The 16,108-nt window shown below is 36.1% G+C and overlaps 1 protein-coding gene across 1 annotated transcript in view; it reads right to left on the reverse strand.

Annotated features, from left to right (window-relative positions):
- F13A1 (coagulation factor XIII A chain) overlaps positions 1-16,108 on the reverse strand; it is a 172,800-nt gene that overhangs the window by 153,293 nt on the left and 3,399 nt on the right. The window contains exon 3 of the mRNA XM_079778427.1: positions 3,172-3,360. Coding sequence (XP_079634553.1) covers positions 3,172-3,360 — 189 coding nt within the window. The remainder of the gene's footprint in view (positions 1-3,171; positions 3,361-16,108) is intronic.

The following is a 16,108-nucleotide window of genomic DNA, read 5'->3' on the forward strand; positions in this document are numbered from 1 at the left end:
CTCTTTTCCTCTCCTACTTCTACTGTGGCTTCAACCAATTTTCCCACATTAATACACATATTTGCACTGGAAATGCAAATAAGCATAAACCACATCACTCAAGTAGTAAAGGTCACATATTTTTTTCTAGGAACAGGTTTTCAGTTTTAATTGAATTATTTTTCATTTCTTTACATATACTCCCACACAGATCAATAATTTTCCACAGATGCCTTAAAATAATCATTGCATTTTTGCTTCTTTTTATCACTTTCTTGCTTGACTCCCCTTTCTTTTGCTCCCTCTGTTTTGGCTACACCCCCACCAAGGAACCCAGTCCAACTCAAGTGTGTGCTTCATATTAATTTCTGCACTCAATACTATACAGATCTAGTCACACACACACAGTTGCCCGCACAAGTAGATCTTATGCTCACTCTTCTATATTTTGTTTTCTCACTCACCATCTTTCTAAGAGTTCTCAGGCATAGATCTCATTTATTTCTTTTTAAAAATGGCAATCCATTATGTGAATACATCACAATATTTTTAACCACTTACCTATTGAGAGACATTTATTTTTATGTTTTTTTGTCACTATAAATAATGCGGCAGTAAATAATGTCTACCTTTATAAACTGCACTTTTAATATGTCTGATATAGGTTCCTCAGACTGGAATTACTGGGTTAAAGGGCATATATATTAGTCTTAATAGATATGGAAAATTGCTTTCTAAAAAGGTTATGAAATTGTACATTACATTGGTAATGTATGCTTTTCTCTTCATAGATACTAGCAGGTATTACAGATAGATAGTTCTTTGATTTGCTTTCCCTCTGTACTAATGAATTTGAGCACATTTTAATATGATTATAGGCCATTTGGATTTTTGTGTGTGTGTGAAATGCGTCTTCATATATTTTACATATTTTTCTCTTGCTTGTCTTTATATTGCCAATTTATAAGAGCTTTTCGGTATCTATGTTACCCTTTATCTCTAACTTATGTTTTGAATATTCTTCCAGATTTCTGTTCCATTGACCTTATTTTTGGTATTTTTGGTCATGTATTTATATTTTGGTTACATATATGGTCACTTGTGGTATTAGGGTATGTATTTAATAAATACACATATACATATATATTATATGTTACATACTAATATATTAAATACACATTCATATGTATACTAAAATGTCAAAATACAAAATGCTAGTTGTTTATTCATCAGTTAATTTATTAAAAGAACAATAAACAAAAAGACAAAAATATACACATACTTTTCTTACTCCCTTAAACAACTATATTAAGTAATCTTATATACTGAAGTCTATTTCTGAATTCTCTGTTCTACTAAATAATTTTTTATCATATGCCCTTATAGCTGCTTCTGATAGAAAATGTTATTTCCTTATTATTTCTTTGTGTAATTTCCTTGGTTATTGTCAGGTAATTATTCTTTCAAAGTAACTGTTATTTTATCCAGCCCAAAACAAACAACAACAGAAAACCACCCTTCCAGCCCGGCCAGCATGAATCAGTGGTTGAACGTTGACCTATGAACCAGGAGGTCACAGTTCAATTCTCAGTCAGGCACATGCCCGAGTTGTGGGCTTGATCCCCAGTGTGGGGAATTACACAAGGCAGCCGATCAATGATTCTCCTTCATCACTGATTTTTCTATATCTTTCTCTATCTCCCTTCCTCTCTGAAATCAGGAAAAAAAAAAATTTTTAAAAAACACCCTTCCATTGGGACTCTAATTGGAAATGAATTAAATTTATATTTTAATCTTGGGAGATCATTTAAAAAAATATATTGAGACTTCACATCTAAGAACATTTTTGCCTTTTAATTGGTTTCTCATGTCTTTTATTAAGATTTTATAGATGATTTACATAGGTTTTGTTTTACAATTTTTTTCTACATTTCATAACTTTATTTATTTTTACTAGTACACATGGAATATTTTTTTTTTATTCCTAGGTCTTTAGTGGTAGAGAAAAGCTACTGACTTCTATCTAGACGTATTTCAAAGTTTTATTAGTTCTGTGCTTTTTCCTTTAATCTGTTGGGTTTTCTATATGTACAAGCATTGCATTAATAAAGTACATTTTTTTCTTATTTTCTAGGGTTTATAATAGATATTTCTTATATATTATTTATTAGCTAACACCTTTAGAGCAATGCTTTTAAAAAAAGGAATTATGATAGCAGGCATCTCTAATTTCTGATCACTATTAAAATTATTAAGTTTTAACTTAAGATACCAAAAGTTGTTTGTTTGGGGTAAATAATCTTTAGTATAATTGAGGATATTTCTTCTATTTTGTTATATTTACAGATTTTTAAAAAAATTACTCTTGAATTTAATCATTTATTTTTTACTGACTATTTATTTGATTGCCTGATTTTTCTTTTTATTGACTTATGTATAGGATTATATGGACAGATTTCCTGATATTGAGCCATCCTTGCTTTTTTGTGCATGTGTTTTCTTGCTACTCTTTTAAATTCCTAGAGAAATATTTATCAAATGTGTCAAATGTTAACAGCTATAATTTAATAAAGGGTTTCATGATCACATTAATTAGAGAAACACTAAATCAAACTGAGTTAAATGGTACTTCTCAGAACCATTACAGCTAATGTGCATTGCAACTTACAAGAAGAGGTTAGGGTACAAAATGTTTAGTGAACTTTATTTGACCATCCACTTTACATGGACCATTTTATGGCACTATGTTAAGCAGAAAAAACTTTTGGGAAATGCTTACATGGAGATTGTATGCTAAGATTTGCAAATATTTTCAGCATATGAGACCAATTAAATCATGAGGGCAGAGCATAAATTAAAAGTCGCAAGTATAGTATGCCAAAATTATTTGGGAAAAATTAATTTAACTAACATTTATGCCAATTATACTCACTTTTACTTATACCCAGAGTTTTTCCTGGGTAGGCCCTAATTATTGATGTTTGGCATTGTACAGACCCATCTTAAAGCATAGGGTCGATAGGGGCTGAATACACTTTCAGCTTCAGCCACCTGTTAAATAAAATATGATTCTAAAAAGAAATGCAACTGAACCTGTTCCCACCCTATATTTTGTGACTCATAGTGTCATAACTAACATGACATGATGACACAGATGGACTATCATGACTACGGCTTGCACATGGCACTCACCAATGACATATTCCACCCTGAAGAGATCTTTTCTAGGATCGTATGGACGATTGAATTCGATCTGGATGTAGAAAGATTGTCCTCTACGCACAATTAGCTTGTTGTTATTATACTTGTCAGTGTGGTGATCCACTTTGTTGGTGTCCCATCTCTCCTTGAACAGGTGAACAGTCGTAACATGAAGGTAGTCTATGGATAAAAAAAAACAACAACAAGAGAAACCATTTTGTAACTTTGTTTAGATGTAAACCTCAAAAACAAGATCATTTTTACTGAAGCAGGAAGGTCTATTGGATAAAACTCTATACAGCGGGCTGGTAGGTTTGAGAGTCAGTGTCTTGTGACAGTTTTGCTTTCAAAGAGGATTTCTAAAAAGCTTGTTCAGCCCTAACCAGTTTGGCTCAGTGGATAGAGCATTGGCCTGTGGACTGAAGGGCCCGGGTTCGATTTTGGTCAAGGGCAAGTACCTTGGTTATGGGCATATCCCCAGTAGTGGGTGTGCAGGAGGCAGCTGATGGATGTTTCTCTCTCATCGATGTTTCTAACTCTCTCTCTCCCTTCCTCTATGTAAAAAATAAATAAAATATATTTAAAAAAATAAAAAATCTTTTTCACACTCTGATCTCATTCCAGACCATACAGCATTGGCTTTGAGACAGATAGAGCGGTGTTGACAGTGCCTATGGTATAGGTCTAGATACAGAGAAACTAGTACTAAAGTCGAAGTCTTCACATTCCCTGGTTTTCCTTGTATCAGGTAGCTTCTCGTGGTGATTACTGCCACACTGTGTCACTAATTAGAGATAAGCAGGAAGTAGCTACCTCAAGTTTCTTATCTTTAAAAGGGGAGGAATCAAATCTGACAAAGCCTGTAAAAATGTTCTAAAGACAAAGTTGAGTATTAACCCCAAATCATTCTCTTACTTCAAGAAGGTCAAATAGCCCTCCTTTTGTAATTCTTAAAGTAGATCTTGTCCCTCAGAGTCAGGAAAGAAAGGGAACAGGTGTGGAGAAAAGATACTGACATTTCTATAAAAATGCTTCCACTTTATAATTGCCTATAATTGCTTCCACTTTGCACATTCAGAAACAAGGCTCACATTTCCCTAGCTACTAATCAACCAATCTGGAAGCAAACCCTGGTCTGATGCCAAAAATCTACAGATTTCTTAGTGTTGAGAGTATAACTGTCAGTAATAACTTTCATCTGAGACATGATAGCACTGGATAAAGATTAGATAGTCTCCTGCCTTTGCCTATTCCCTCTGCAGATGATCACTGAATGTGAAGCTAACTACAACTGTCGTTTAGAAAGTCTAGTCTAGAGACCGATTTTTGTCTATGCGTTTGCAGTTCTAATGGGGCCCCGGGGAGAGAAGGCTGGGTGGGGAAGGCAATGGCCTCTTGCCTTCCTTCCCTTTCCCTGACCTGGCCTGCTGCATGGTTTGTGCTCACAGCTGTGAACACGGTGTGCACGGAATGCACAGCTGCTGAGCGTGTGCTGGGGCATCACTCTGTAAGACTCCAATGACCCCCTTTGCCTTTACACAGGAATCTGTGTAGGGCACCTGCTTTTCTCCACTCTCACTTTTTTTCTCATTGGGGAAACCAAGAAATTGGGCTCATTAAGATACTCTCCAGTTCTAAAGTCGAGGAGTTTCTGAAACACAATTAATTCAAAATTCAGACAATCCTAATTTTGAATCTCAGCTATCATAATAACTTAGTTCAGGAACATTGTCTCTCAGAAGCTGAATTTTTCTCAACTTTAAAATGGGGATCCTAATACCTTGAGAATTTCTGTGAAGATCCAATGACACCATGAGGCAATGTATCTGGAACTATGCCTGGCACACAGTGGCATATGAGCTCTGATGGAGCTAATTTACATTTTGCATGGGGTGGTGCTCAGTGGGCTATTCTGACTGCAGCATTACAGCAAACAGAAAGTACAAGATGCAGTTTTATTTTTACCTCACCTCAGAACCCTGCTATACTACATGGGCCCTGAAAGATACTTTATTTCCATTATGTTGTAGGATAAAGATGTTTAATTCTCTGTACCTCTCTCCTGAAAGCTGCTTTTCCCCTAAATTCTCTGGCCTTATGAAAGTCACAATCCCTAGTGTTAATCCAGCTTCAGAAAGAGCTGAAGAGGAGGGGGTCAAGATCGTGGGGGTAGGAAAATCTTGAGCTCATCTACTCCCATGGACACACCAAAACTACAACTATGTGTAGAACAAATATCTTTTAGAATGACTTAAAGATTAGCAGAACAGATTTTCTACAACTAAAGATTTAGAGAAAAAGACACATTGAAAAAGGACAGGAGGGTCTAGTCATGACCCACATCCCCAGTGTGGTTTCCCACAAATTGCAGGGATTTCACCAACATGGAGGTCCCCCCTGAGTGATGGTGCTAAGCCTCACATTGAGCTCCCCAGCCTGGGGGAACCTAAACCAGAAAGAGAAGTCCTCATAACATCTGGCTATGAAAAACAGTGGGGTTATGTCCAGGAGAGCTGAAGGGCTTTAGGAAACCAAGATTCTGCTTTTCAAGGGCTTGTGCACAAACTCACTCAGAGTTCCAGCACTGAGGCAGCAGTTTAAAAAACTCCTGGATCATACATGAAGGAGGTGTGTTGACTAATTTTAGGGCAAGTGATGGAGGGGCAGGAATCTGTTCAAGTTTTCTCTGGGGATAAAAGCCCTGACAAACACCATTTATTTTTTACACTCCCAGCTGGCCTAGAGCTGGCAGGCACCGTTTCTAACACTCTCCATTAACTTTCCTAATGTTACCCTGCTCTAGTGTTTCCCTGAGATTCTATCCCACCCGATCTTCCCATGCCACCTAGCATCACTCCAGAGCACCTTGTGGGCAGCTTTGTCTAGGATTAGTGTCCCTACAAAGTGACTCTCACCCCACATGATTAGCCCCCACACATCAGCATGTCCACAACATTGGAGGCTGACATTGTGGCTAGCCATGTAGGGCGTCTACCTGTACACTAGTGCAACAACAGAAATTGCAGCCTGGCCTCACCGCCAGCCAGGCCAGGGAGCAGCCCTGCCCTTCAGAGCAGCCATAATAGTCATGCCCAGGCTTCACTGACAGCTGGGCCTAGAACAACCCTGTCCACCAGTATATCTGAAACAATTGTGACAGGGTTTCACAGCATTTGGCTTGGGGGACATACTAGTACCTGCCTACCAACATGCCTTCAGCATCTTTGGCCCAATCAAAACTGGTATATGCAACTGACACAGGGAATGACCTTGGCTCTGATGAACAGGAAGGATTGCACAACTGGGCCCTTGGTACAATTTTTAAATACTAGTAAGCCCACTCTTTCAATGGCAAGGGACATAACTGATCTTTCAAATACATAGCAACAACACAGAGAGTTAGGCAAAATGAGGAGACAGAGGAATATGTTCCAAAAGAACAAGCACATGACAAAATCCCAGAAAAAAAGAACTAAATGATGATGGAGATATACAATATGTCAGATAAAGAGTTAAAAATAATAATCTTAAGAATACTCACCAAATTCAGAAGAAGAATGAATTAACACAGTGAGAACTCCAACAAAGAGATAGAAAATTTAATTAGAACTGAGGAATACAATAACTAAAATTTTAAAAAATAATAATAATCTAGAGGGAATCAACAGCAATTATATGATCTAAGAGAACAAATCAGCAATCTGGAAGACAAGGTAGTGGTAATCACCCAATCTGAACAACAAAAAAATTAAAAAATGTGACTAGTTTAAGGGCCTTCTGGGACAACATTAAGCATACTAACATTCACATTATAGGAATCCAAGAGGAGAAGAGAGTGAAAGGGAAAGAAAACCTATTTAAAGAAATAATGGCTGGAAACTTCCCTAACTTGGTGAAGGAAACAGACATCCAAATTCACAGAGCCTTAAACAAGATAACCCAAAGAGACTGACACCAAACACATAATAATTAAACATGTCAGAAGTTAAATAAAAAGAGAGAATCCTAAAAGTAGCAAGCATAAAACAACTAGTTAAGTACAAGGGCACACCCATGAAACTATTAGCTGATATTTCAGCAGAAAATTTGCAGGCCACAAGGAAGTGACATTATATTCAAAGTGATTAAAGAGAGAAAAACTACAAACAAAAATAGTCTATTCAGCAAAGTTATTATTCAGAATTGAAGGAGAGTTTCCCAGACAGTCAAAAGCTAAGGGAGTTCATCACCACTGAACTGGCATTACAAGAAATGTTAAAGTGAGTTTTCTAATTGGAAAAGAAAGGCCAAAACTAAAAGAAAATATATGAAAGAAAAAAATCTAACTAGTAAAGGAAAACATAAAGTATAAAGGTAGTGGAACAATCACTTATAAAGCTAGTATAATGGTTACAACAAAAATCATTGATATCTATAGTAAATAATTAAGAAATACATATATGAGGGGTTGGGGGTTAATGGAGGGATGAGGACACATATGTAATACCTTAATCAATAAAGAAATTTTTAAAAAAGAAATACATATACATAAAGATGCAAACTATGATATTAAAAAATGGGGGGGCGGGGAGAGCTCAACCAAAGGAATTGTATGCGTGCATATAAGCCTAACCAATGGACACAGATACCAGGGGGATGAGGGGGTGAGTGGGGGGGTTGGGAGGGCAATGGGGGGATAAGGGCACATATGTAATACCTTAATCAATAAAGAAGAAATAAAATAAAATAAAATGACAGGTTGTGGGGGGAGAAGGGGAAAGGAAGGTAGTGCTTTTAGAATGCATTTAAACATAAGCAACCATCAACTTAATATAGACAGGTATGTATATAACTTGTTATGTATAAATCTCATGGTAACCACAAACAAAAAACTATAAAAGACACACAAAAATAGAAAAATGGAATAAAAACATAACACTAAAAAATATAATCAAATCATAAGAGAAGAGAGCAAGAAGGAATGGAAAGAACTACAAAAAAAAACAACAACAACAGGAAACAATTAACAAAATGGCAATAAGTATATTCTTATTAATAAGTATTTTAAGTGTCAATGGATAAGATGTGGCAATCAAAAAACATAAAGTGTCTGAATGGATAAAAAAAAGATTCATACACATGTTGCCTTCAAAAGATTCATTTCAGATCTAAAGACACAAACTTTCAATGAAGGGATGGAAAAAGATGTTTAATGCACATGGGAATGCAAAGCAAGCTTGGGTAGCAACATTTACAGTAGACAAAATGGACTTTAAAACAAAGACTGTAACAAGAGACATAAAAGAGCATTACATAATGATAAAGGGATCAATGCAATAAGAGAATATAATACTTGTGAACATCTATGCACCCAACATAGGCACACATAAATACATATAGCAAATATTAACAGATATAAAGGGAGATATTGGTAGTAATACAGTAATGGAAAATAAAAATATCATAAGAGATACTATGATCAATTATACACCAATAAATTGGACAACCTAGAAGAAATGGGTAAATTTCTATCAATTTAAAATCTTCCTAGTATGAATCAAGAGGAAACAGAAAATCTGAACAGATCAATAACTACTAACAAGTTAGTATTCTCAAAGTTTTCCAAAGTATTCTAAAAAATAGACACCACAGAAATACAAAGGATTCTTTAAAAATATTATGAACAACTCTATTTCAACAAACTGGACAACCTGGAGGAAATGGACATATTCTTAGAAAAATACAACCTTCCAAAACTCAATCAGGAAGAATCTAAACATCTCAATAGGCCAATAACTATGGAAGAAATTGAAGCAGTCATTAAAAAGCTTCCAGCAAACAAAAGCCTGGGGCCAGATAGCTTCACAGGGGAGTTTTACCAAACATTCAAGGAAGAACTAAAACCTATCCCCCTCAGACTATTCCAAAAAATTCAAGAGGAAGGAACACTTCCAAGCTCCTTCTATGAAGCCAGCATCACCCTAATATCAAAACCAGATAAAGAGAACACAATGAAAGAGAATTACAGGCCACATCCCTCATGAACATAGATGCCAAAATCCTCAACAAACCATTTTCTTTCTTTATATATATATATATATATATATATATATATATATATATATATATATATATATATATTATTGATTTTTTACAGAGAGGAAGGGAGAGGGATAGAGAGTTAGAAACATTGATGAGAAAGAAATATCGACCAGCTGCCTCCTGCACACCCCCACCGGGGATGTGCCCGCAACCAAGGTACATTCCCTTGACCGGAATCGAACCTGGGACCCTTGAGTCCGCAGGCCGACGCTCTATCCACTGAGCCAAACCGGTTTCGGCAACAAACCATTTTCTTACATTATATTAAAAAATAAACACAAGATGGATTATAGATTTAAATGTAAAACCATAATTCCTAGAAGAAAATATAGGCAATAATATTTTAGGATATGTCTCCCCAAGCAAGGCCAACAGGCAAGGCCAACAGAAGCAAAAATAAACAAATGGGACTCCATCAAACTAAAAAGCTTATGCACAGCAAAGGAAGCATCAACAAAACAAAAAGACAACCACCCTGGCCGGTGTGGCTCAGATGGTTGTGGTCCCTTGCACCAGCAGGTTGCCAGCTGGATTCCCAGTCAGGGCATAGGCCAGAATTGCAGCTCCATTCCTGGTAGGGGGTTTGTGGGAGGCAGCGATTGATGTTGCACTTTCACAGAGATGTTTCTATCTCTCTCCCTCTCTCTTGCTCTCTCTCTCTAAATATCAATAAACTATTCTTTAAAATAATAATAATAACAACAAATCTATGGAAGAAGATATGCACAAATAATATATTCTATAAGGGGGTAGTATCCAAAATATATATAAAAACTCAACTCAAAATAAAACAACAACAATAATCTAATTAAAAATGAGCAGTAGTCCATAATAGACAATTCTCCAAAGAAGACGTTCAGATGGCCAACAGACATATGTAGAAAAGAAGCTTGACATCACTAACCATCAGGGAAATGCAAATCCAAACCACAATAAGATATCACCTCACACAGTCAGAATGGCTATTATAAAAAAGACAACAAGGAGCAAGTGTTGGTGATGATGTGAAGAAAAGGGAACCCACATACTCTGTTGGTGGGATTGTAAACTGGTGCAGTCACTAGGGAAAAAAGTATGGAGGTTCCTCAAAAAAATTAAAATAGAACTACAAAATGATCCAGCAATTCCACTTCTGACAATTTATCCAAAGAAAATAAAAATACTAATTTGAAAAGATAGATGTACTCCTGTGTTCATTACAGAATTATTTACAATAGCCAAGATATGGAAGCAACCTAAGTGTCTCTCTATAGATGAGTGGATAAAGAAGATGTGAGATATATATATATATATATATATATATATATATATATAGTGGAATATTATATATATATATATATATATATATATATATATATATATATAGTGGATATATATAATATTATATATATATATATATATATATATATATATATATATATATATATAGTGGAATATTACTCAGACATAAAAAGAATAAAATATTGACATTTGTAACAACATGAATGGACCTAGAGGGTATTATGGTAGTTGGTATAAGTCAGACAGAAGGATAAATACTATAAGATTTCATTTACATGTGAAGTGAAAAAAGCAAAACAAATGAACAAACAAAGCAAAATAGAAACAACCTCAGAGACACAAAGACAACTGATGTTGCCAGAGGGGAGGGGAGTGTGGGTATTTGTGAAAAGCTGAATGGCATTAAGAGGTACAAAGTTCCAGTTATAAAATAAATAAGTCATGAGGATATAACGTACATAGAGAATTAGTCATTAATGTCATAATGACTTCTGCAGATGGTTACTAGACTTATCGTCATGATCACTTTGTAAGATATCAAATGTCAAATCACTATCTTGAAACTAATATAATATTGTATGTCAACTATACTTTAATTAAGATAAAGGAGAGAAAGAGCTGGAGAATTATAAATGTCCCAGTTTAAAATGACCTTAGTAATCAACTCGCCTGGCTCTCTTTTTTTTTGGACTGTGTTTTTAGTAATGTTTCTTTTTCAAACAGTCTAAATATCCTAATTCCTCAGAAGTGGAGTTTAATTAGCTCTTTATTCCTCAGCAACAATGGGAAGAATATACTGATATTTTAGCCTCACAGAATCTCAGAGAGCAAAAGGACTTTGTAGGCCATCTGGTAGACCTGCTATATACTACATAAAATATCTCCGTGAAAGCCCTAATAATTAGGCTTCTAGCCTCCATCTGAACAGGGAACCTACCATCTCACATAGAAAACAGTTAATTTTTTAAAAAATTATCTTTATTGTTGAAAGTATTATAGATGTCCCCAGTTCATTTTTTAAAAAAATCTAATTATCTGAAAAATCCTCTTAGGATGAACTGACATTTGCTTCCCTGTATGTTTTTAACCATGGATCCTGGTTCTGACTTCTGGATAAATATAGAATATGTTTTATTCATTTCATCTGGCACTCCAAGTTTAAAGACCACTGTAAAATTTCCTCTAAGTAAAGCATTCTTCATATCTTTATTCCTTAAGAAATTATTTTCATATCTTTTACTCATTACTCTGTTTTCCATTTTATAAATTTATCTCTTTTGGTATTTTCCCTAGAATTAAATATATTCTATTTTTTCTTTATTGTTTAATCCCTCCTCACCCCTGCCTCCCCTACTACCCCCAGAGCTGTCAGCCTTTCTCCATGAGTCTGTCTCTATTTCACTTATTAGTTCAGTTTGTTCATTAGATTCCACATATGAGTGAAATCATATGGTACTTGTCTTTCTCTGACTTGCTTATTTCACTCATGGACACGGACAACAGAGTGGTGATTGTGCGGGGGAAGGGGGAAGGTGGGAGAGGGTATAGAGGGCATAAGTGATGATGGAAAAAATGAAATTTAAGTAAATTAAAAAAAAATAATACATTACTCTAGCTCTAGTTTTCTAAGTGAAAAACAGTGAGACCACTATATTTGTCAAAAGAAATAGTATGTTTCTATTAGTTCAGGCCAAGCTATCATTAGTGTTTTGAATACTCTTATATTGCTAATTAACATTAAGCATCTGGTGAAGCAAAAGCTTTAAAAGGACATTATGATGTAATTTTTACCAGTAGTGGATTAAAATTCATTCCAGACCCTTATAAGTCACTTACTACATTCCAGACCCTTATTTAGCCACATCTATTTATCCAATTTTTTTCTCTCTTTTAGCTCACTTTTTTTTTTTTTTTTTTTTTTTTTTTACAGAGAGTAAGGGAGAGGGATAGAGAATTAGAAACATCAATGAGAGGGAAACATCAATCAGCTGCCTCCTGCACCCCCTACTGGGGATATGCCCACAACCAAGGTACATGCCCTTGACCGGAATCGAACCTGGGGCCTTTCAGTCCGCAGGCCGACGCTCTATCCACTGAGCCAAACCAGTTTCGGCTTACATACACTAATATTAAATTCCATTGTATTAAATTTGGTTAATTGTTCCAAGTTCTTAAAATAATTTGAGACCCTAAGTATATATTCAATGTATTTAATATCCTTTCTAACTTCCTGTCCTCCAGGAGTGTTATAAGTGTGTTATTTTATATTGGCATTCAAGACATGAATATAAATGCTGATTAAGTCATGACCTAAATAACACAAGCACAGTGGTAGACACTAAAAAGTGAACAGATAGCTCTGATACATGTCATGAATACTTTGATAAAGGAAGTACAGGATATTGGGTGAGGGTGTTTCCTAGGAGGTATAGGAGAGCCGCTAACCCAGGTTAGAGGGGGTTAAGGAAGCTTTCTGGAAGAAGTGAGGTATAAGCAGTGGTCAGAAAGATGAGCAAGCTATGCAGGTAGAAAGAGGTGGGGAGAAGAATGTTTCAGGGAGAGAGGAGAATGAGTGAAGACTGAAGCAAGAGGGCACTTGGTTTACTTAAAAATTTGAAAGATGCTTGGTTGTCTGAAGCATGGTAGTGGGATCACAATGGCAGAGGAGGCAGGAGCCGCTCCCACTAGCCTTGTAGACTTTGTTAGGAGTTTGCACTTTAATTATATTGAGACCCAGGGAAGAATCTGAAGTTGCAAACTGTCATGATTGTATACATTTAAAGTACTTCTGGTGGCAGACTGGAAAACGAATTGGATGATGACAGGTTGGAGGCAGAGGTCAGCTGGGAGACTGTTGCAGCATTCCAGGTGAGGGATGGTTAAGTCTAGTCTGCCTGTAGAGAATGAATGCTCCGGTCCTGGAGTGCTGCCAGGATTTGCCTCACTTCTTCCCATGCCCATCCCCATGATGATATGCCCCTGAGGAATGAGCAGGTTAGCTTACGGCCTTGGCTTCTCAAGCAGCTCTGCCTACATGGAAACATAAAGCTGGAGAGAGAAATTCCAATATATTTTTGGTGTCTACTCACTGGTTCTAGTTCTCATCCAGGCAGAAACCTGACTTTCCAGCTCTGCACCCAACTCTAGTGAACCTGCTAATGTCTAGTGCCTCGGTCCATCCCTGAGGTAGTGCAGGAAAGGGCTAGTTTTATGGGATATTATTGATAGGTATTGGGATAATTAAGAGGTCCATGGTTGTTAAAGCAGTTTGGGAAATGCTGGATTCTTGTGGGGTTTATGGGAGACTTTAACATGCTAATGTACATTGCAAATGTCCTACAAGAACCATGTTTTCCAAATCTAAATGACCATGCAAACTATTTTGTTGAGTATTTTGCAGAACATGTTTTGGGAGATGCTTCACTATTTACTAATTGTGCAACCTCAAAAAAGTTATTTAATGTTTTTGAGCCTAGTTTTCTTATATTTAAAAAGGCAACAAAATATCTCAGAGGGTTGGTGGGTGGAGGGGGGGGCAAAGTGGGTAAGTGGGGGACATTTGTAATATTGTCAACAATAAAAAATTATCAAGTGAAAAACATATTGTAAAGTGCTCTAACACAGTGTTTGGCAACAAGTAAATTGTCAACAATTTTTATTATGTAGTTACTGTTATTATTAGTAGGCAGAATAGCATAGTGGATAAGAGTATAGATTCTGGAGCCAGACTTCCTGGACTTAAATCCCAACTCTGACATTTACTATCTTTGTGATTTTGAACAAGTTATATAAATTTCCTATGGCTCAGTTTTCTCATCTGAATAATGGTGGTAGTGTGGGGACTAAATAAGAAGATAATGTTTTCTGAGCGCACAGACTTCCTTTTCTTTTCCTGAATTTCTATAGGTAGGTGGAATAATTTTCTCCTTTCAATGCCTTCAGGAAGAAAGAAAAAAAAATCATAGCAAATCACATTGGTACTTTAAATAGGGGGGAAAAAAACAAATGCAATGGTAAATAAAATTTCTCTATATAATCTCTTAAAATTATTAAGATCATTTAAGCTAAGAAAAAACATTTTATTTAAAAATAAAAAGACTAAAGTATGAAAGTTCAAAAGCTGCACTGAGAAGTCTAGAGTTTAAAGAAACAGTGTTCTAACCTGCAGTGGGACTTATAAGACACACGGCTTATTCTCTAGAAGGAGAGGGACCTGGCAGCCAGGTTGCCCTTCTCCCAGTGTCCTCTCCTGACCTAAGCGGTCTATAGACTTACGCGGGTTTGCCCCAATGTTGGGGAATGAGCTGAAGTCCCAATACCACTGGTCAAACACTTCTTTCATTGCTCTGGACTCCAGAGTCTGGATAGTCATGCAGAGATCAAGTCAAGCATAGGTTTACAAATATCATAATTTTTTTCTATTGTTCATTTTTCTTAGTATTGCCCCTTCCCATGGAGGAGGTACTTGATATACATTTGTTAAGCCGGCATATTGATTTTTGCTTTGTTTATTGCTTAACAAAATGTAGTTTAAACCAAAAGAGCCATCTCATCATCCAAGCTCCATTTGCCACAAACAGGAAATTAATTTGCTTCTCCCTGTCCAAGCCGAGTTCCTGGCAAAATGGGGCAACTCATTGCTAAGTCACTTTTTTGTTTTTTAGAGGAATATTATAGCTAGAAACTTGGCAGCTCACTCTTTCAAAGTGACAGCTTTCAAAAAGTCTACCTACCACAATTTAGCCTAATTTTAAACACATCAGAAAATGGTTTGTTAAAAAATAATCTCTCCCCATGAGCCAGCTGCCTCCTTGTCCCCCTACCCTTTCTTTCCCTAATATGTAAAAAGTGGATTATATTGTGCTTTGGTTTTACAAATATTCTTCCAAAAATGATTATACCTGTCACAGATGGGATCTTGAAATAAGTTAAATATTTAGGTTCATATCCTCGGAATTCCCGAGTGAATTGAATTCTCCATGCAATCTTTTTAATATTATTACCAAATGATAGGCATATATACTATCCATGAGGAAGATGGTCTGTTTATTGTGAAACTACAGAACAAAGGGTTTTTTTTTTCTCATATTTCTTTTAGATAGTCATTAAAGTATCATTAACTAGACTGATTAAAAACATTTTCTTAATCAGCTTGTTTTTTAACTGTTGCTATTAAAAATGTCCTGTACCTAGAATGTATAAGAAATGCTCAGCTGCTTAGATGAAGCTAGAATAAGAGAAATGAGGCTAACATCTTCTCCAGGGGCTAACAGCCCTCTAGTCAATTTCTTTGTACCCCAAAGTATCTCAATAGCCTCTAAATGTATCTCCTGTCCAGTTTCTCCTCACCATGAGATTTCCCTTTATAAAACATAATTCTTTTTTTTAAATATATTTCTTATTGATTTTTTACAGAGAGGGAGAGAGGGATAGAGAGTTAGAAACATCAATGAGAGAGAAACATCGATCAGCTGCCTCTTGCACACCCCCTACCGGGGATGTGCCCGCAACCAAGGTACATGCCCCTGACCGGAATCAAACCTGGGACCCTTGAGTCCGCAGGCCG

This window comes from Cnephaeus nilssonii, assembly GCF_951640355.1.
Source record: "Cnephaeus nilssonii genome assembly, chromosome: 7".
NCBI classification, from domain to species: domain Eukaryota; kingdom Metazoa; phylum Chordata; class Mammalia; order Chiroptera; family Vespertilionidae; genus Cnephaeus; species Cnephaeus nilssonii.